Source organism: Pyrgilauda ruficollis, unplaced genomic scaffold, assembly GCF_017590135.1.
Source record: "Pyrgilauda ruficollis isolate IOZ18807 unplaced genomic scaffold, ASM1759013v1 scaffold1, whole genome shotgun sequence".
NCBI lineage: Eukaryota > Metazoa > Chordata > Aves > Passeriformes > Passeridae > Pyrgilauda > Pyrgilauda ruficollis.
In genome coordinates, this window is record NW_024508100.1 from 10,996,730 (window position 1) to 11,019,838 (window position 23,109).

At 36.7% G+C, this 23,109-nt stretch overlaps 1 protein-coding gene across 7 annotated transcripts in view; it reads right to left on the reverse strand.

Moving 5' to 3' along the window:
* The window catches only part of FAM184B (family with sequence similarity 184 member B), a 39,890-nt gene extending 17,488 nt beyond the window's left edge, over positions 1–22,402 (reverse strand). For 4 of the 7 annotated variants that reach the window (XM_041474759.1, XM_041473952.1, XM_041473151.1 and 1 more), the window contains exons 1-3: positions 21,972–22,402; positions 7,956–8,714; positions 412–522 (exon numbers count right to left, since the gene is read on the reverse strand). In XM_041474759.1, coding sequence (XP_041330693.1) covers positions 412–522; positions 7,956–8,714; positions 21,972–22,106 — 1,005 coding nt within the window. In that variant the 5' untranslated portion in view covers positions 22,107–22,402. The remainder of the gene's footprint in view (positions 1–411; positions 523–7,955; positions 8,715–21,971) is intronic. The other 3 variants (XM_041476452.1, XM_041475613.1, XM_041477256.1) reach the window with 2 other exon arrangements.
* Positions 22,403–23,109: the final 707 nt, after the last annotated feature.

Below are 23,109 nucleotides of genomic sequence, written 5' to 3' on the forward strand. Positions count from 1 at the left end.
CAGAGTTGTTGCCATGCAAACTCCCACTGAACTTGAGGGAAGTGAAATTGGTTAGAATCAGTGAAGATACATCTCTATGCTTTAAAAAAAAATCAGAAAGTTAACAGGAGTTGTAAGGAAGATTCTAATTTTGCTTGTAAATAAACAATCAGAGTCACTCTGCAACCCTACTATAGCCAAACTCCTCACCTTAGCACATCTCCAAAGAGTAATATATGAAATAAATAGGCTTGTCAAACTCTTCAGAGATATTTAGAAGCAGTTATTTCTGTTATTTCTATTTGGAGTCCTTGCATATTTTATTGAATGATAGACAAAACAAGTAGCATTAAGATCTAATGCAGAATCTCTCAGATGGGATGAAAAATGAAGAGACTTTTTATTACTGCATTATATTTATGCCCAGTTTACCTCAAGTGAAGAGTTTTGAAGTTTCCCAGTTAGAACTTCTTTCTCTTTCTCTAGTTGCTTTAGTTCACACTCGGATTTTCTTTTAAATTCATCTAGCTGTGTCTGGAGCTCCTAAAATTAAAAAAAAAAAGAAGAAGAAAAGACAAGAGCATGCAATAGATGGGACAAAACATGCAACATGAAAAAGAACACATTTCTTCTACCTTAACCTAGATAATACAGAAGTGTGCACAACATTACATGCTACTGTCATTTAATGTCACTCGTGTTATTTAATTTAAAATATATTAACAGTTTGGTTTGCTTCTTTCCAATATTACTGTGAGACAATACAGCTCACATTATCCTAATCTTCTACTGAAAGCTTCCTTAAGGTGTAAAACTGTACAGCATGAAGAGTCAGACTGTTTTGCCTAGAGTGGTGTTAATCTTCAAAAATTATTTAGTATGCAAGAGTCACCCACAAGACCTGAAAAACCATAAATATACATTGGCCATATAAATAACAAGATGACTAATGGGCAATTAGTGGAAAGAGAATCAAAGGAAGCAATATCTGATAGCATCCATAAAGAAAATAATGGTGAGGAAGTAAAAAGAAAATAAAATAATAAAAAAAAGAGGACTGTAAAATTGCCATGTTGCTGGAAATAGTTAAAAAAATCAATGAGAGCATCAGTTGCAAGACAGTGACCAAGAGCTTGTAGCAATTGTTTGTAGCAAGTGTTAGCAATTACTTATTGTAGAAAGACTGAATGTGCAACTTCTAGAAACTTCCTGAAGTGACATGCATTACAAATTCATTAGTGTGCTTGCTCTTCCTATTTGTGCAAATTTGCAAACTCAAAAAACATTCCACAGTGCCTTCATGCACTACAAATGAAGGAAACGGAAAAAAATAACTACTTAACACCTCCCCCATCCTGTACAGCTCCTTCTCACACACCCCTATGTAAAACTTAGGTAGCAATTAAAGGATGGAATTAAAGAGATACGAGGATATTGCAAGGGTGGAATTAGCTTTAGTTTTGCCTGTACAAAAAGGAGCAGATATAACTGTCTTTTTGATTAAAACATGAAGATCAGGTGCAACGTTCCCACTTCATCTCTGTCAACTGACTTTCTTTGTATCTCAATTTTTCTATCTGGAAAAATAGATATAACGCTTCCTTAACAGCTGTTACAGGCCTTAGTTGAATAAGAGGATATAAACAGCATCAATAATGAAAAAATTTGTAATTTTATTTGTTTTACTAACTCAATATTTTTCTGATTAAATTAATATGAATCTCTAAGAAGATATTATTGTAAGTAATAATATTTTTAAATAACGATATTTATTATAATATTTATTTATATTTTAAAAAATGTCTGCTAGTATGCCTTTTTTCTAAAGTATGAAGTGTGTGATACTTAAATTCAATCTGACGCACACGAAGAGCTTCAGCCTGGCATAATTTCAATAATACATGTACTAAGCTAATAATAAGTAAAATACAGTATATAAAAGGCAAAGTCATTTCCATGAGGCTTCACTAGGGTAACTATGTATCTTGAAGGACTGCATCTTCTGATACTGATGAAAAGTGAGCCATTCCACAAGCAGATAAAATAATTTACTCAACCAGGTTCAATTTTGAGAAATAAGATTGTAAAAATGTATAAATGCAGTTTCATGGAAATTAATTCTTTTAGCAAGCACTAAACACAAAATTCCTAGTCTCCAAGACTGGGCAGGTACTATGAAGCTCAGCATTTAGGGACAGCAGCTGCTTGCTTTTTATGACTTCCCAACTTGTCAGCAAGTGTTAATTATTCTCAAGTAAACACTGAACTCGGAAAGACATAGCAATGTCAACTGCAGAAAATGGGTAGAAGTTCATTCTTAGCACCAAGAAGGGTCTAAAAACCACTTGAGCAGTAGCCTTATTGTCCCATTCTACAAACGGCTGAAATTAACCTTCTTTTTCTGTCTAGAAGATCTTTGATGAACACTGAAGTCCATTAGGAGTCAGAACCTAATTTCCCCCTTAGCTTATGCTCAAATTTGGCAAATCACAGACATGCACTGACTTGTGAGCTCCACTAGTCATTAAAGCACATGCTTAAAACTAAACATCTGCTTCAAGGTTACCCTCCCTTTGAACAGAATTCAGCTCACGTTTAGGTTCCTGCTGCACAAAAGCATTAGAGACTGCAAGTTTCTTAAAGCCAAAGGATTCAGTCACAGACAGCAGCTCCGATGAAAGCAAAATTCTTTGAAGAATCTCTTAAGCCAATTGCTGCTAATGCATATCAACAACAAAAGTAACACTTAAAACACACTGAGAAAAAGGTATTGCTGAGGTAAGCTGTTTGGATCTACAAGAAGATGAGCCTTCTTTCTGACTAAAGTTAAATAGGGACATATATATATATATATGTATATATATATGTATGCATGTATGCATTGTAAATAGTTGTAATTTCATTGGTAACACATGCACTCTGAATTAATTTGCCAACACTTTGCAGAATTAGATCCTCTGCCTAATCAATACAAAATTCTGATTAAATAAATTTATCTGAGTGTTTCACAGCAGCAATCCATGAAAATTTAACTCAGAAATTGGAATAACACCCACAATACATTCTTCTTCAGGAAGGATCTTATATAAAACACTCCAATTGCCACATGCAAAGAATGCAAGGATAAGTATTGCTAAGAAGACCATTTATCCTGTCAAGGATAAATTCACCTTTCTGTCTTTAGAGCTTTTCACAGAAATAAATCAGTCTGACTTTTTTTTTTTTTTTTTTTTCTCCTTTCTGTAGCAAGAACATCCTGGCATTTTGTGTTAATTCAAAGTGCCTACAGTGAGCATAATTCAAATGATGTTGCTGTAACCAATAAGATTAAAACCAGATGAATTAAAGCATCTATAAATAGAAGAACATTCCTACCTTCTGCTATTTTTTTTTCCAATTCCATGAAGTTTTAGACTGGCATGATTTCCTTTGTAGCCTTCATTACATGATTACCATTCCTTTTAACAGCTATTCCTTCAAACAAATCTTTTCCTTATAGGACTGATGCTTGATTTTACAAAAAAAGTTCTTTCTTTTATTCATACCCTCCTTGTAAACAGCTACAGTTTCCACAGCCTATAAAACACACTAGATATATTGTACAAAAAAAACCCCAGGGTCACAGTAGTCTATTTTGCAGTGAAAATACTATTTAGGTGGCAATACTCCATTGAAAAATATTGGCTTTTTTTAGTTAAAAAATGTAGAACTGTACTGATTCAGGATGGTAAGCCTCTTCTGCAGTCTAGGAATTATTTGGGATTTTTTGCTGTTCTGGCTTGAGCTTGGGTGTGTAACTCACTTCCAACCATGCAGACTCCCTCAAGGACATCCTTAGTCCTGTGAAAAAGTAGAGTAGATGATTTGCTGACTGTGATGCCAAGTCTAATTTTCCTAAATGGCAGCTTAACAATAGTTAAAGAGAACTAAAAAATATAGAAAAGATTCAGGGCTGAACAGTTGCCTAAGGGGAGATATTGTACAGAGGGTACTCTCAGCATACACACATTCCTCATTTTACTGAGTTAATTCCTGCTATCATTTCTGCACAGCTTTTCAGAATAACCATTTTCTATATTTAAAAATAAATAAATCAGTATTCCAGCTTGACCTCAGCAGAGAAAGTCTGCCTTAGACATTGTTCTCTTTAAGGATTTGGTTACAGAAGCAGTTGAACACTATGCCCTGGTCTAGCCCAAGGACTCCTTTGCTGTCTTTGCAGGAACTCAGGTACTTCATGTTATGAACACAAGTCAGTGTTCCACTGACTGAGCTCAGGGATCTGGGAATCCTACAGGATTGACTTCTGTACAATAAAGTCATCAATCATTAAAAAAACTACGTTGATTTCAGTTCTTTTGGTATGCCATGCCTTTGAGTAGCTGAGAGCAAATCACGTGTTAAAGCTCTTGCACATCTTCAGAGTTGCTCTTTTCCGGACTCTCTTTGGTACAAGTCATTTGCTGCAGCTGCGTTATTTGATGTTTCAGTTCATCTACTTTTGTAACAGCTTTGCTTTGGGAATTCAATGTAACTTCCATATCTTCTGTAGTACCAAAATTTACATTTCAAGTAGCATAAATAACTTGCAGAATTTCCAATATCAGTGACTACTAACATGGAAAATACTTTAGAATGACATTAATGAGTATCTTACCTGCTTTATGCAGGATTTCCTTTGCTTGATGTGAATTTCTCTCTTTGACTACACTTAGATCTTCCTCTTTTTTCAGTATACATTTTGATCCCAGAATTTCTTGTTGTGTTCGCTTAAGCTACACTTCCAAATCCTAAAATATGCCTGACATTACTTTCACATTTATTACATATGCAATTTTCTTGTAATGAGAAATAAATGGTCATTTTCTCTCTTGGTGTTCCATGATATAAATCACCTACAGAGCTGGTTTAAATGCTTTTTTTTTGCTCTTCCATACCCTTAAACTGTCTCTGCTGCCAGAATACTTGTGGAGGCCTTCCCTCACACATAGTTGGCATCATTGTAAAGTGAATACCCATCAATAGTTACCATCTAAAAAATGTCTGAGATTATCCTACACTTGAAATAGGTTATACTTCTAATAATTTCGTGACAATTTATGCCAAAAGTTAATGAATATTAATTAGGGCTTTTTCAGTTGCTGAAATACAACAGTTTGTAACATAATCCATTATACAGATTTTTCTAAATTCAGAAAAAATTGTGTCCTACTTTGCTGGGACTTCTTGTGTCCAGACTTTGCTGGGAGTTGTCTTTCCAGAACTAATGGAAAAAATTTGAACCATACAGAATTCTATTCTGGAGGTTCTAGTTGCAGTTTCAGATGTCTAGCATAATACTGCAATACTCATTCAAATAAAATTGCCTTTTTTTCCTATATGAATGTCAAGCAAAACCTCATTTATTAACAGTATTTAACACTCTCTGTAGCTCAAAATTTCAAGGTAAGGTTGTTACTTTTACCTCTGGCATATATGCCAGAATAAATACTTGTGATGTGGAGGCCTTCCCTCACACATAGTTGGCATCATTGTAAAGTGAATACCCATCAATAGTTACCATCTAAAAAATGTCTGAGATTATCCTACACTTGAAATAGGTTATACTTCTAATAATTTCGTGACAATTTATGCCAAAAGTTAATGAATATTAATTAGGGCTTTTTCGGTTGCTGAAATACAACAGTTTGTAACATTTCAAGGTAAGGTTGTTACTTTTACCTCTGGCATATATGCCAGAATTCTTCCAAAACTAGACTGAACAGATCAGACTTAATGATTTGTCAGCCTATGTATTCTCCCTTTTACAGCAGTAATAATAAATGTGTACTAATGCAATGCCTTTCATCTAAAGCCTCAAACCTCTTGGCATACACTAAGGAGAAAACAGGAAAATTCATCTTGTTGAATCAATAGTCCTTTCACCTTTCAAGCCTTAAAAATGCTTTTCCTGCTAGTATTTACTAATGCTCAAAGGTGTTTCTGATTAAAAAGATGTTTCCACTTCCCTACCATTGTCCAAAGAAGTCTGAAAAAATGTATTTAATGGTGGCATAAGAAATAGTCCATTTAGAAAGGAGAAATTTTAATTTTTTTTTTGTTCAAACTGTAAAGAAACAGAAAACAACATCATGTCTAACTCTTTCCCTCCTTCCAGATTTATCCTAGTTTGAAGGTATCTCTTCAAAGATTCAAGGCAATATGCTCCAGTGGTATGTAAATCAGCCTCATTCCACAGACTTAGAGGATTTGAAATGTACAAGTTGAGCATATGTTCTTCAGAAAATATTTCAGTTTTATCCAGCTGAAACTGAATTTAGAAAATAAGTTGCTAATGACACCATCCTCTTACTTCCACTTCTACAAATAATGTAATTCCTCTTCCACTTCCACAAATAATGTAATAGCTTACATTATTTGTTCCTAAATTACTGCATATCTTATACAATAATCAGAAGAGTAAACCATGCACATAAATTTTCATGTGTTTAATCTTAATTTTTCCTGAACGTCACCTAATGTACCCACAAAAAAAATCAAAATCTTCCTTTCTCTCTTTTCCTCTAATGCTTCCAACTTCTACAGAGCCAGGATACTTTTTAGTACTGAAAAAGATATTACAGATTGAGCTCAATTTAAAAAAAGGGCTTATCTGTATCTCTGCCATTCATTGTATCCTCTTCACTTTTCTGTAAAAGATAGAGGTTGTTCTGCTACAGATCTACACACTGAGACAACGAAATCTGAATAATGTTGGGGAAGGTGTATTCAATTCATCGTCTGATCTTGTAAAACACAGAGGTAGGGACTGTATTGAAGACTGAACTCCCTCTAAGAACATCCTCAAAGAAGTAGCTCAGAACTCTGCATCATCAGCAAAATGATAGTGGCAAGCAAGATGTGAGGGCAGATGGTGAAAACAGTTAAGAGCTGCCTTGGAAGAACACAGCTGACTGGGCTGACCCTGCTCCCTGCAGAATTCTGGGGCTCTCTTCCTCCAAAGGAAGAAAATCTTTCCCATTAGGGAACAATTTTTGTTATTCTCTAATACTCCAAGTCTAGACTTTCAAGGTGTTTTCTTATCTAATACACAAGATTGCTATCATAGGGCTGGAGGCATGTCTGGTAGGTGAGTTTACGTGATGTAAAGAACCGAAAGTATCAGAAGGAAGTTGAACTGATGAGCACAGAGCATGGCTGGGTGCTTCAATGTCAGCACTGTGCATCAGCATCTCTCCTGCACTCTGACCTTATGTACCAAAAGCAGCTGTTTGGCAGATTTCCCATGACATGCCAACCTCTGAAACTACATCTGACACATGATGCAACCAGGAAGGATCTGCTGAGCTGTGCTGCAAATGTGTGAGATACACAGCAGTGAGGGTGGGCAGGCGAAGTGCAAGGCGCAAAGTGCAAAAACCAAAGGCCAAAGTCACATGGCTCAGCACATAAAACTTCACAAGTGTAAAGGACACTTCATTAAATGGCACCTGGTACAAGCCATTGCTGCAAGAGTTATACAAAACACTTGACTCCTAAACTGCCAGCTCAGGTCTCATATCTAACCCTCTTTATATCCATGCATTGAGCTATTGGCAACCACAAGGGAAAAGGAGAATGTACTCTGTAAACAAACACTCATTGGTAGCAGTAGTGCCTGTGTGCTGTTCCGCCACATTGCCGGGCAAAAAAGGTAAAACTTTCTTCAGGCAACAGATAAATTTTACTTCATTCCTCCCTCAAGGAATACAAATTATAGTGTTCAAAGTGTTCTCCTAATGAGTTACTAATCATCTTAACTCTATCTTTAAAAATGCCAGCATTATATCACTCCTATTTCCATTCTAAGCCTCTAAAACTGCTTTACTACTTAAAAAGCATTTGAATCAACATGATCTGTAAAAGGCCCTCCTCTCCCAAATTTTAAAGAATTGATAATTTTCATTTTCTCAGGCAGAGATATGGATTAACTCTACCTGTATCCGCTCCTTCAGCTTCTGGGAATGCTTCTTCCTCTCATTTATCTTCTGGCTTTTCTCCTCTAGGTCTGCCTCCAGCTTCTTTACCTGCTGCAGCAAAAAACCTTCCTCAGCCTCTGAGCTCTTTTTTTGCTCTGTTTCTCCTTGTTCACAGTTTGCTTCTATCACAGATTGCTGCATAGCTATTTTCAAAGTCTCTTTTTGTATCTCACATGGGGCTTGCAGTTTTCTTGTTTGCTGAGTATATTCTTCATATGTTTTCTGGTTCTCACTCTTCAGGTTTTGTATCTCATTCATTACAATGTGCCTTTCCACACTACATTTTTCATCTAAATTTACTTTTTTATCTAGATTTTCTCCTCTAAATACTTTGCACTCATTTAGCAGTCCATCAAGCTCCTGATTTAAATGTGGAAGTTTGTTTTCAAAGTCTGCAGTGGTGTCTACTGTGTCTGTAGAAAGGCCCGTCTGTGCTTGTTTCTCTTCTGTTCTTGACTCCTTCTCTTCTGCTTGCTTTTTACACAATATTAACTCTGCTAAAGCTTCTTCCTTCAATCTCTTATGTTGTGCTACTGCAATTTCAAGGGCCTGAATATGCTTTCTCAGTAACTGCTCTTCTTCAGCTTTGCTTTTACACTGGAGAATCGTTTCTCTTGTCTCAGCAAGAATATTCCGAATTTCTTCTTCATGAGCCTCTCTCAAAGCCTCTATACTGTCCTCATGTTCATCATTCTTAGTGTTCAGGGCATATATCACCTATCAAACAAGAAAAATAGAAAAGTAAAGTATCTTGTGAACAATAGCCATTAATCCAGTTACTGTATCTATCAAGGTGTTAAACACTAAAAGAGAATTACTGCTATAGATTAATATTTTTTTGGTGGTGCTGTCTCTTTGTGTTGTTTCAGTTTTTTTTTTCTCCCACTAGGAACAGAAGGGACAACTATAAACTGAAAAACCTCATAAAAAAGGTGACAAACAGTATTTTTAAAAAATGTTTGTCAGAAATTTCTTTTTTTATTCCAGGTAAGTTGCCACTTCATGTCACTAGTTTGATCTCTAATACAAAGAAAGAAGTTGGGTCCCTTCTCTAGCTAACTGACTCCTTATTTGAAGTTCAGTTCATCTGACCTTCAATGCAGCAGGACTACTAAAGGCCACACTGCCTTTAGCACAAAAAAGTGCTGGGGACCAGTAGTGACAAATCTGAACAGTGAAACATGAGCTCCTGACATGCAGTTCATGTGGACCAAAATCACTTGATGTAAATGAAAGTATGAAAAGCAGATTAAATTCTGCACTCCTGACTTCAGTCAAAACACCATGAAAGATGCACTCCTGGAATCACATTCCTGACAAGTCAGTTTGGTCAGCATTTCAGGGTAGGTATTACCCACCTGCAAGCATCTTTTGACTTGATTCTGAGAAGTGTTCAGGCAACGTATTTCAGGTTTTTTCCCCCATAATTTCAGTAACAGCTCTAAATCTCAAAACAGCTTTTAGAGATTCAAGCAAATCTCTGATGACGATAAGTAATTTTTCCAAACAACTGATTTAAACCCTTTAATGTTTTATTTTCTTTTATAAAATGCAGAATAATAATTCTCATTACTGTAAGACCATATTACCCTAAGTAGGCTTCATCTGTTACCACAACATACACCAACTATCTCTCAGAGAAGCTGTTGTACAAGCACCCTACTGCTGCTTCAAAAAGAAAACACTATTAGAAGCCCACAGAAGCCTGAAATGAGGAGTAAATGCCCAACTTAAATTTACAGCAACATATAACTGCACAACAGAATAACTGCCCTGAAAACACAGATACTTGTCTTTTCAGACCTCCACTAGGACATATGGGAACTAATCCAGTTTCTACTGGACATAGTTATCTAATTCAAGGAGAACACATTATGTAGGAAGGTTTTTGACTTGCTTGGTTGGTTAGGGTTTTTTACTGCTCTAAAAAACTAGGTTTGGAATTTGTGCCCAAGTATTGATATTTTCAAATTTGTGCCCAAGTATTGATATTTTCAAATATTTTCAGTCTGGCCTGAGCCCACAGAAGTTAATCAAAAGATTCTTAGATAATGTTTGAGAAAATCATAGCCTTAATTAAGTAGATAAATAAATAAATACAGAAACAATGACACAATTAATTCTTTAATTATGCTAGAGTTGTGGCCCTATAATAGATAAGCCTGTATCATGACAAGTCTCAATTGACAGTTCAGTAAGTGACTTGATCAGAGTAAGTGTCACAAGCCTGCAATGTGTTATATAAGTCCAGATTCTGAAGATGTCTTCAGAATTATTGAATTTGCTTATCTATGTCCAACCACTTTTTGTGCTATATATATGAATAACACATTGAATTTCAGTCAATCATAAATGAAAGCAAATACAGAAATACATCTTGTGTATAGTAAAGTTCCACCCTGGCAGTAATGAATTAGGTACAGAAGGCTTAAAAAGTCACAAATGCAAAACACAGTCCAAATATGTTTCTTGATAAACACTTGACAAAATAGAATAACAGCATCATATTTCAGAAGAATACCAGACAATAAGCTATTGTCTACATTTAGATTAGTATATTTTGGGGCCTTAGATTACAAGCCATTAATTCCTTTCTGTTATTTTTAATCATTTTCCTTTGAAACTGAAAGAGTTACAGTATACTGAGCAGATTTCTTCATCTCACTAGCTAAAATCATTCTATGAACAGCTCTTATCTATTCAGGAGACAGACATAAAAACTCCAAGAAGATTATTCTTGCCCACATTTTCCACACTGAATGACCAGTAATTAGGCTGGGTAACTCTTCAGTAAACTAGGTCAGATGCTGGTGGTCACATTTCTGTATTTCATTCCATCACTAAAACAGAAATGAACATCCAACCTTTGTGACTCTGACTTTCACTCAATGATAAATTTCTCTAGCACATCACCATGGCCTGTCTCATGCTATGTTGTGCTCAGGATTCCTCTAAAATCTCACGTAATTATACAGGTTTCCCAAATTGCACTGAGCCAGCTACTAGCCATTCTAACTACCAGGTGGTAGTTAGACTACCACCAGCACCTTAGTTGAGTTATCTAAAACAATGGAAGAACGTGGCCACCCTGCCCCATCTATGAATCCTACACTTCTGTTCAATACTGGCTAGAACCACAGTGAAGCATTTTGATTTGCATGCCCTTAAATTTAATCTTCAAGCTTGAGTGCTGAAATTGACTCCTCCATATCTTAACCTTCTTAAAAGATTTAATTTTGAGTCGGCTGCTGGTCTCTACTTTATGAAATTTAAACCCTTCCCTTTTACTCCCTACTGAATGTAGCTCCTATATTCCCATTCCAGATACCTCATTTTGAAGACTGGAGTTATATGAGATGAATCCACTGCTTTATGTGCTGAAAGGAAAAATATTGAAAAATTATTTCAGACCTGCACATTGTGAGTGTACACTAATGTGGTATAAATCCCTTAACAGCTGTGTTGATAAACAGCTTTTAAAAAGCAGCTCTAAAACTGATCATTTGACAGTACAGACAGAATAGCTTTCAAATGAAAAGAGCACAACACTGCTCTTGGAGTCACTACCATAATACCAATGGCTTCTGCCTCCTCACAGCTCTCCAAAACCAAATGGATTGGGAAACACTGTACTGAGTTTATAGCACCTGAGTGCTGTATGGCAGGTTGGTAAAAAAAAATATTATACATATACACTTGAATATTAACAGTGCAGTGAATGTGAATCTTATTTGTCCTAGTTTATCCTCCAAATGCTGTAAATCTAAATAGAATTTCCTTTCTCATTTTCCTTAGGGTGATATAACAAACAAACCAACCCAAACCAAAAAAAAAAAAAAAAAAAAAAAATTAAAAAAGAAAACTTTCAACTGCACCTTAACATTGAAGACAGTTAAAGCATTCAAACCAAAAATTACTCTCTTCCTACAGCAGTGTTAAATATTACTCTTAGAGGAACCTGACTATCATAATGAAAAAAATAGTTCTAGCAGGTTGCTTTTCTAGCTGAATAAGACAATTTTGTATGGAAGGTGGAGTGATGATTTTAAAAATAAACACAGAAAAGCAGAAGATCATAAATAGTCTTCTTTCAGGCCCAAGCTAGTAGACACAAAACCTTCCTGACAAAAAAAGTTAAAAGCAAAAAAAACTAACAAACAAACCAACCCAAACAAAAAAAAAAAAAAAAAATTAAAAAAGAAAACTTTCAACTGCACCTTAACATTGAAGACAGTTAAAGCATTCAAACCAAAAATTACTCTCTTCCTACAGCAGTGTTAAATATTACTCTTAGAGGAACCTGACTATCATAATGAAAAAAATAGTTCTAGCAGGTTGCTTTTCTAGCTGAATAAGACAATTTTGTATGGAAGGTGGAGTGATGATTTTAAAAATAAACACAGAAAAGCAGAAGATCATAAATAGTCTTCTTTCAGGCCCAAGCTAGTAGACACAAAACCTTCCTGACAAAAAAAGTTAAAAGCAAAAAAAACCCCAAAAAACAAAACAACAACAGAAAAATCCCTTAAAAAAACCAAAACAAAACAAACAAACAAACAAACAAAAAAACACTAAAAAACCAAAAAAAAAAAACCCCAAAAAAACCACCAAAAAAAAAAACAACCCAAAAACCCCTCCAACCAACCCAAACAAACAAAAAACAAACAAAAACCCCAACCAACCAAACAAAAAAAACCCCAAAAGAATGAGAAGAGGCCCTGGATGAAGGTGCCAAACAGGGTACTCCCAGCAGCACTCTACACAAAGCAGGGAAGGAGACAAACTTCTATTAGTAAGAAGGAAGTTTGCTAGAGGCTCACTGACGCCAGGTCACTCCATGCATCATCTCCTTTACACTTTTCTTTCAACTCGTCTGCTTGCCGAGCAGAGCAGAGAGAGGTACTGAAAAACATGCCAGCCTTAAATGGTGTCTTTAAAAGCAAAGGACAGAAAAATTATTAAAAATAACTTCAGTTATTTAAACAAATGGCTCCTCTATTCCTTGGCCTCCTTTGTCATCAGCTCCACAGGCTTTCCAGAAAATAAACCCACCGCCCACAATTCATTAATTAATACTCTAATCAGTCTCTTAAGTCCTAAGACTGAAGAATAATGTCTTTTAATTAAGATACAGGCCTAGGCTATGATTAGCTACAATGCTGATCCCATTTTACATCTATGCTGATTTCATACAGAGGTGGTAAGTGATAAATGATATTGCTCTAAGGTATGACCTGGGACCTAAAGTACTAAGTCTCAGCTCTTCCCTTGCCTTCTCTGTGGTTCCCTGAAAGCACAGGAATAATTTCATGCATCCAAATATTTGCAGCAATTGTTCATAACATAAACACATATGTTGTCTTGTGTAGTATGAGAGAAGCTTTAAACAAATTGTCACTCCAAACATCCCAAAGAGGTGCATGGCTTGTATCCTACACCAGAATGAATCCTAATTACAATAATAAAAAAGGATTTTGCTCCACAAGGTTCTCTTTTATTTCAGGGTGAATCTATATCCTTTCATCCATGATAATAAAGCCCTTGAGATCCTGGAAGAGTCTCCCAGCTACCTTGTGCTGCACCACCCTGGAAGAGGTGGTGCAGCACAAAGGTAGCCAATGTCTCTGTATGAAATCCACCTGTGTTTACATGATCTGATGGCTCTTGGGCAGAAGCTCATGGTGCAATGTCTCACCCTCCTCAGTCTGCCTCAGGCTCGCCTTGTCTAGAGATTCACCGCAGAAGAGGGCAAGTTGATCTTACATTCTTCAAATTTAAACATATCACCCCTTTTCCTACACATACCATGTGTTACAGTCAGTCCAAAAAATACAATGAAATACTAAAATGTATCAAGAAAGCATAAACCTAAAATGTCTACATGTTTCTAATATATTTTGTCATGTTTTTTGACTCTTTCTGCCACCCTCTTTAGTTTAAATTTAATACAAGAAAATGGCACAGGTACATTTATTTGGTCCCATCTTTTACCTTTTTATTTTTCTGCTTGGTGTAGTGCAATACTGAACACAGAAAATGGTAGTTTAGTGGTTTACGTATTGCACCCAATCTCTCAAGTGCGATCTAACATAAAAGGAGCTCTGGCCTAAATTTCACTAAAGAGACATCCAGCTGTCCCTCATTTGTATTTTACAGTTTCTAATAAGCCACAAGAATAACTGTTAGGCAATTTAAGAATTATGAAGGTAAAACTATATTGCAAGAATATTTCCACAAGCAGAGCAGGTGCTATAAAAGGCACCAATAATTTCAGCACAGAAAAAATATGCTGTAGAGCCACAAAAGTTAATTGGGAGTCCAGGAAGTGTCTTGACTGTAATAAGAGTCACAAGACTAATCTGTGTTGTATAAACACCAAAAATGTCTCCAGAATTACTGAATTTGTTTGTCTATGTCTAACCACTCTGTCAGATGTATAATGTGCAAGAGGTGGAGGATCTGTCTGACAAATGTATGTCTTCTGTCCATTGTTGTCACTGTAGACCAGGTGAATTTTTAGTACACAACTGAAGTCACGAATTCTGTGTTAATAGAAAGAAAAAAAAAAGACTTATTTGCATGAAATTTACAGATAATTTAGGTCTGGTTTTTGTTACATACCAAGTTCTTCTAGGATATAAACCTATCTAAAACTCACAGAAGTTTGATCTCAATTATACTTCAAAAATATGAGCTAATGCATTTCATCAACCAGATTTAAATACAGTGGTGATAGAATTCATTTGCCAAAATAACACTGTATTTTGAGAAATGTTTCATTACATCCCAGACTTTTAAAGAACTTTAAAGAGTCTAAATTGCAGACTTTATTTGCAGACTAAATTGCAGAATTGCAGTTCAGTGCTTTCAAGCGTTTTGTTCGGTTGGTTTTTTTAATCATTCTAGATAACTACCTGAAATTTTATGCTTCCAAATTACCTTCTAAATTGCACATTACAATAAAGCAACATTGTCCAATTTTACAATAAATACAGTACCCAGACTTGTCAAAGTAAGCTCTCACTTGATTCCCATCTTTCCAAGTATTTACTTTAAATACAGCAGTATTTGGAAGTCTTGCAAATATAAGCTGTAGAGCTGTTGATTTAATTACAGCTCGAGGTGGAAGAGATTTTTCCCAAAAAAATACATGGTTTTGTAGAAACAAATATTATAATTTATTTAAAACACAATATTTATTCCAAGTTTTGCCCTTTATGTAGATCTGTGATGAGCATAGATAAAATGAGTTGTGTTGCTTCTTAACTCAAACTAAAGCATTATACAGATTGGATCAAATTCTTACTCTCCTGTAGTTTGCATTCTCAGAGAGGTTTTTTTAAAATTTAAAAGATTTCTTTGCACATTTTAGATACTTTGCTAATTAAGAAAAGAAACCATCAGAACCCTCAGGAATCTATAAATTTATAATACCAGCTTCTGTTACTACAGGCACCAAAATTTAAGTTCTTGCTGCTGTAAGTAAATTCAACTAAAAGATCACAGGGATTCAAGAAGTGATTGTAAACCAGTTAGGGCAAGGAAGTATTAAGATACTCTGCCAGTCTCTGGAAAATCTCACAGATCAATGAAGGCAATGAAACTTTAGACAAGAACACCAGATGCATGTCATATTCCTGTAACTCTCTGGGCACCATCAGAATCAGGCTATTGTCCCAGACCAGCCTCACCATAGTGTTTTTTAAAAGATATTTTTCTTTGAGTTTCTCTCCTCATTTTCAAAGCAGCATCACTGAACCCCAAGTGAACATAGTGTTATGAAGCAAAAGGGCTACATAATACATCATTATATACATCATAATACTACATTGTTACTTTTGTACCCAGGACATTTTTACACAAACCTTTGTAACAGTAAAATGGAGATTGACTCAATACAGTTACTACTCACATTCCCATTTCAGGAAGATACTCTTATTAAGCATATGCTGGACACCTTCTGGGATTGCATCAATGATCATAAAACCAACAAACTTTAACCACCATTTATCATCAGAAAAAGTGGAAGCAGACTGCAAAGAGTGTAGCAGCAATGCACCGAGCTGCATTGCTATGTCCTGTAGTCTACAGATAATATATTCTTTTTATTAAATACTAAGGCATATCAGTATCTTAGTAAAAACATTTCAACATTGTAAAACACGTGAAAGTATTAGATATAGTTCTTAACAGCCTTGTTGTCAAATTCTAGTAGTTCTCTCTTGCTGAATGAAAAAAAGTAAAATAATCACCTGCAGGCTCATATTTACATTTAAAGGTAGCTCTTCTATAACCCTCTAAGAGGGTTATATAGTAACAACCAGTCAGTGCACAGTCACAGCCAGATGCTGAGCTTCCAAAGATAATTAAAACAGAAGACTTCACTGGTAGGAGACTGTGTTTACCTTAGGCGCCTGAAAACCAAGTCAGACAAAGTTCTGAATGACACACACATTTAAAAAATATAATCTTCCTTCAGAAGAATTGCACCCAGGCCGTTAACTTAAGAAAAAAAAAAATCCCTATTTGAAAGCAGTCAGTCAGTTTGTAGTTTCTTTATGAAATAAAGGCAATATTTCCTCAGTAACAGAGTTGTGTGTACTCTGCTGTCTCCAACTTTGGAAGACAAACGAATACACATGAAGAAAAATGCCAAGTTTGAACCAGCGCAGAGAAGATTGAATTATTGTGCCCACTGGGGGGTTGGATAAATTAACTCAGACTTGGTACTGCTCTAACTACATTCACAGACATCCTGCCTTCCTTTAAGCACAAGCCAAAAAAAAAAAAAAAAAAAAAAAACAAAAAAAAACCCCAAAACCCACATTTTTCCCTTGGTACTGCTCTAAATACATTCACAGACATCCTGCCTCCCTTTAAGCACAAGCCAAAAAAAAACCAAAAAAACCCAAAACTCACATGTCTACCTGTTCCTACTTAAAAACAAAGGTTAAGTAGTTTTCAGAACCAGACTAAAGACAGTCTGTTCGTGTACAGGCAGGAAGAACAGTGAGACACTTAAGGTGTTTAAAATATGACTGTAGAGGTGGCAACAGAGAGAGTTCTACCTCAATGTTACAGCTGTTTTAATAAAACACAGAAAATATTTTAACTAATGAGGATGTGATAGCTGAGGGAGTGAGGCGGGAAGAACATGATACTTTATGGAAAATAGGTATTTTATATACAATATTCAATGCTGGAGTGTTCAAAAGACTAAAATACATAGCTCAAAATATTTACAAGAGAATATCTTCAACTGACTTGGCAATGACTTCTAATTTGGGTATAATTTTCACAATTGTAAAATATTGGCATGTACATACTGGTTAAAGGAAATATTAGGAGAGAGATACTATTATAGTGTGACTGAAAAAGGGACTTTTAAATATTACCATTAAAAAAAGACAGAATATGGAAAAGCTATAAGCTTGCAATTTTCTTTTGTGCAATTAATGGCTCATTACATATTTTATTGCCTATTGCCTGTAATTTGCATATTAATAATATGTAAAACATGTTGTATATAAACATTAACTAGTATTCATTGATAAAGAGACTTGAATTCATTATGTACTCTCCATTACAAAGTAGTCTTGAGTTGCCAGTTAGTAAGACCATCGATTTTCTGCAAACTTGATATAATTAGTGACAAATTTGTATGGTAAGGAAGTAGTTCCATACATAGATGTCATTCTTCTCCCATTAGTTAATTTAAATGATAATTTCTAGCTGTCCAAAGAAGATACTAGGCATTTTCCTAATAGAAGTATGGCTTTAATACTGCTTTTGACTAGCTGATCAACGCAATTTTATGACATTGCACATACATGTAATAACACAGGAGATCCTTTTTAGGGAGGAACTTTCCGTAAGGAAAAACATAGTAATGACAAGTTACTGCACATTCTTGTCAGCTCATAGGCAAAAATAATGCTAGCTTTGATAGCAAATTGTACACAAAAATAATGAAAACAAATACATCAGAAAGTAGTTGGGGCTATGGATGGCTGATTTTGTTGGTCTTGTTAGCACATGATTTAAGCAGTTTTATAGATTCTCTCTATTTGCCGACATGGAAATAATTTTTTATATTCCTTGCTGAAAGGAAAAATACTGTTGCTCCAAAAGCATGATCCTAGTTTTTATTCTATTCTATTTTGCTTCATTTTTGTAGAATATTGAATACGTCTCTAGAGAGCTGAGATCAAAAAGCCTCAAGCACACAGGAGAGCTCTGGTAGCATAATAACTAACTGCACAGCAGCTGAACCACTGTAAGCACTGGTTAGTGAGTACTGTTAATACATCACAGCAAACAAGGTCAATAAACTATGTGGAAAAGGCCACATTTTTCAACAGGAATATGAGTAGACCACAGAAGTGCTCTGTTAGAGTTACCCAGCTGTTAGGTGCTTCCAGAATAAACCATTAAAGTTTGATCATATTTCATGTCTAAAACCAAGAAATGTTCGACAGCTTTATGACACATAAAGGGGGAAAGGTTAAAAGATCTAATATATAGCCCTGCTACAAGACACTGCAGTGGTGTACACAGTTTATGGCCTCACACACGTGCCAGGTCACTTGCTGAATTTTTAGGTAAATCTCCACCCACAAGAATGAAGCTAACAGAACTAAATAGGAGCATAATAGAGCAGAAGTCAGCTATCCCTCCCTTAAACAATGCAGGAAAGAGGGTTTTGCTTTTCTGGCTGATTTTCCACTGAAGCTTATTAAATAATGGTCATATTTTCTACCTTGCTGACCGAGCTGAGGGGCTAAACCTCCTAGTGACTGCTGGTGATAGGCAGTCAGAACATGTAACATTTTGAACTGCTCCACACAGAGTCATTAAGGAACATCTGCCTATGTTGCTGCTTCTGAAGAGGAACACACTTGCTTCCCTTTGACATTTTTTTCCCCTAAAGGGAAAAAAGGATTTGCAAGTGCATTTTACCAGCAATTAACTTTTCCTTGCATCAGCACTCTTTTCCTCTGTTACAACTCACAGTATCCAACATATATACACAAAATTTTTGCCAGACTACTTGACTTTTTGACTTTTTTTTTTTTTTTTTAGTAACAATCTGCTTGACCAGTAATACTGCAATTTAAAATGTGTGACAAGGTTCCCAGATTTGCAATATAGAGTCAGATGAACCCCGAGGGGAAAAAAGTATTTGAGAATAACTGTTTTCTCTCATTAAAATATACCCCTCCATTGGTATCCAGGAATTTGTTTCTAAGAAGGAAACAGAACTAGTTTGTGGCTTAGGTAGCTCTCTGATCACCAGGTACCGTCACCTTTCTAGGTACTCATATTAGGCTTGGTTTCAGAACTGCAGTCCGGAACAGCAGGTTTGGTTTGAGCCTCACTGGCAGAGGTTTGAAAAGAAGCCTGAATAGCACAGATATCTGTAGTGTATCTAGTTCCTGTCAGCCCTGTCCAAACTGCCTCTGTTAATGAAAGCTGATCCTCAACACTCTTCTTTGAGAGCTCATTTGAATTTCTCATCCTATTTCAAGTGAAAAGGACTATGCTGAGATACCATAAGCACATGAAAATCCCTTAACAGCCAGTAGATGTTACAAATCTGCAACTTGAGGCAGCAGGGAATGACACCCCAAGTCTTATAAAAGTCACCATGCATCTTAAACTCCATGTCATTGCTAAACAGATACAGAAGTACAAAGAACTGGGAAGCATGAAACAGCATGCCATGGGTCCAGTGTCTGATGGAGAAGTTTGAACATCATTATTGGTATTACTTAATAACTACTACAAAGTCATGCATTATACTACAATCAAATACAACACAAATATAGCCATTTCAAGAGAAGTGAGCTACAAAAAACTAGTAGTCTCTGGCTCAAAGCAAACAAAATATTGCTAAAGGTTTGTACTTTTTTTGCAGCTACAGCCAAAAATGTGGGGAAGAGAAAAAATGCATGACTGAAGGTATGAAAACTTCCTATATTCTACCTCTGCAAAACCAGAAATAGCAGGATAGTAGAATGGGAGCAGCTCTCAGAGTCTCTGTCCAAATTAGCTGTTGGGATTCCCTGGACCCCTGTATTCCCCTAACACCTTAAGACATCATCAGCACTACATGCAAGGACAGGAACTTATCATCTCACCCAGTTTGGTTCCTGTTGATACCTTTACACACTTATTCTTTGCCTTTGAGAGTAGGAGGAGGCCCCTAGTGACTATGTAACAAAGAGAATGGAAGTCAAGATCTATATCTTATACCTAATTTACATATTTTGCACTCATCTCACCTGGCACAAAACTGAGTGGATGAATAATGAGATCATTATCTCCTCATCAATGAAAATTGCTACAGTCACTGAGACAGGAAGTTGCAGCTGTGCAACAACACAGCACTACTGCATACTGAGTTAGAAACAAAAAGGAAAGCACTATGGGCCATTTATATTTAGAAGGGATTTTATTATAATCATTCAGACTGTAATATAACCAAGAAAACAAGAGCTTTAAAAGGGAGCTCTCAAAATTCCTAGGCCAAAAATTACTATAACAAATTTCCCATATAGCCAATTTTCAGTTGATCTGGTGTCAGATTTTGCTTCTTACGTGCTTGCTGTTGGCACTGCATTAGTCTCCACAGAATTCAGAAGGGAAACCATGTGATTTAAATTCCAGTTGTGCCATGAATTCTCTGTAAGTATTGCAGAGAAAATTACTTCTTAAAAGCCACATTCCAAAACAGAATTATTTGCTTTTCAGAAGTATTTTTTGAGCTTCAGGTATAAATCATCTTTATTTCAGATAACTGAAAAGCATCTAGAGGGGAAATTCTACCAAAACTAAAGAAATCAACCCACACACACTTTAACAGATAGAAATTTAGCAAAAGACATATGAAAAAAATTACTGCAATAAAATTATACAATGTATGGGCAAAAGTAAGGATTTTATTGTGTACAAATTCTATTAAAACATACAAATTCTATTAAAGCATACAAAGAACCTGTAAAGTAAGTACTGGTATAGTACAGAAGGTATAATATAGGAAGTATATGTAATTAGAGGTAGCTCTTGTTTATGTATTGATGCACATGATGTACACTATCACATACAGTTATTATAAGAATGATAGCACTGTAACTAGTAAGCCATTCTCACTTGAACATCTAAATGACTTCTTATTCTTTGACCTGTATTTTCAGTCAATGTTTTTTCATTGCCAGTAAGTCTATATCAATTGCAGTGAGGTTACAGACCATGTAAAAACTGCATAAACAAGGGTAGTAAATATGTTTTCCTCACTGACAAAGATGCAGCATAAGAATAGGTTAATAGATAACTGCCATTTCCTACACATTTACATCTACATCTACTCATTTCTTAACACGGTGTGGAAAATATCAAATAGTTCACTATTGACTAAAAGTTTTAAGTACAATATACCACGTAATTTAGTCCTGTCTCTTCTCAACTCCTTTTACAGACGTCATTTAAAGTAGCCCTTACGCACATCAGGAACAATTAGCTGCGAGTCAGAGTATTATTGTACTGTAGTACCACGCGCTGGCTACAGCTTTGTAACAATATTACTTGAGAACCTATAAAACTCAAATTACTTGCAGTCTTCGTAATTCTAGAAGCAAAGCGGATACTATCAATCCCTCTGAACAGCTCCCAGACAAACCCCGCGTCTTCGCGGACCTGGAGCTCCTCCCGTTATGGTCGCCCGGTAATCAGAGCAGTTCAGTGCAGGCGTCCACCGGCTGCCACAAAGGCACCCCCTAGGACGGGCTGCAGCCCCCGCGGGGGAACTGTGTGCAGGGAAGTTTGTGCACAGCGATGTTCTCGGCAACAGCCTAAGAAGAGAGGACCCGCTTCCCTTCCCTCCTCTTAGTTAGGAGCACCAGAGGAGACAATTCCCTGACACCCCCGGCCAGGACAGCCTCACCTCCCTTGAAAGACTGCAACAGCGAGACCTACCTTAGTGAGCTGGGCAATCTTCTTGCACATTTTCACGTGCATTTCCCGATTGCATTCCTCTGCCGAGCTGCTGCGAGCGGCTTTAGATCCATTGCAAGTCCCGGGCTGATGAATGTTGTTTATGCCAGAGGCCATTAGGCTTGAATTTTAATCACGTCTGTCTGCGTACGCTCCGGGTAGCGCGATCCCGGCCCCGCTGCTCGCCCCCCCGGCTGAGCGCACTCACAGCCCCCGGCGCTGGAGGAACTCCAGCCCTGACCAGGGCACGCTCCAGCCGCCGCCGCTTCCCCTCCTCTGCAGATGTCCCAGTCCTTCAGCAGAACACCCAGGCGAGCAAGCAGAGAACAGCATGTGCAAGCGTCCTGATTGGGATTTTTTTTCCCTCCCCTTCTCTTCAAATGGTTGAGCTTCCGCCAGGAGAAGACGCCAGCGGCTGGGTGCTACAAATTCCCCGCTGGAGACGCTGAGCCAGCCTAGAGGCAGTAATACAGACATTGCCGGGGATGTGTTGTAGTAGAGATTGCCTGAGATCAGATCATGCTGCCTTCTTAAGTGTTAAAGGACTGCAGAGGTCATCTGAGAAGAGAGTGTTGGCACCTTTCATATGCTCTGTTATTTTGGCAATCCTCTCTGAACCAGGATGGGCCCATAGGTGATGAAGAAAACCTTTGCTCAGCTTTTGCTGCTGTGTTGAAAGCAGAATGGGAGCCAAAGAGGGCCCACGAGCACAGCTGAGCCCAGGAGCGGTGTCCAGGATCCGGTCTGCCTGCCTTATCCAAGGAGACTCCATGCCCTTCAGTTATATTAAATGCACTGGAAAGGTGCCTGAAGAAAACTGACAGTATTACAGGTCTTTATTTATTTATTTATTTTAATGTGCACACTGTTTCAAAGAGATCAGGCTTGGAAATGTAAAATAAGTAAAGGGACAGAAAAGGCAGAAAAAGACACACACACAAAAAGAAGGCAAGCTATTAATGGGATTTTTTAAAGAGAATGCTTCAGTGAAGTGTAATGCAAGAAGAAAACTTGGTGAACACGTTTAAAGAAGTCTAGAAGAAAAAAAGTAGGAGAAGGCCAAGTAGGGTGAAGTAAGAGAGGTAGAAAAGAGGAAAAGGGAAAAAGAACAGATGAGGGA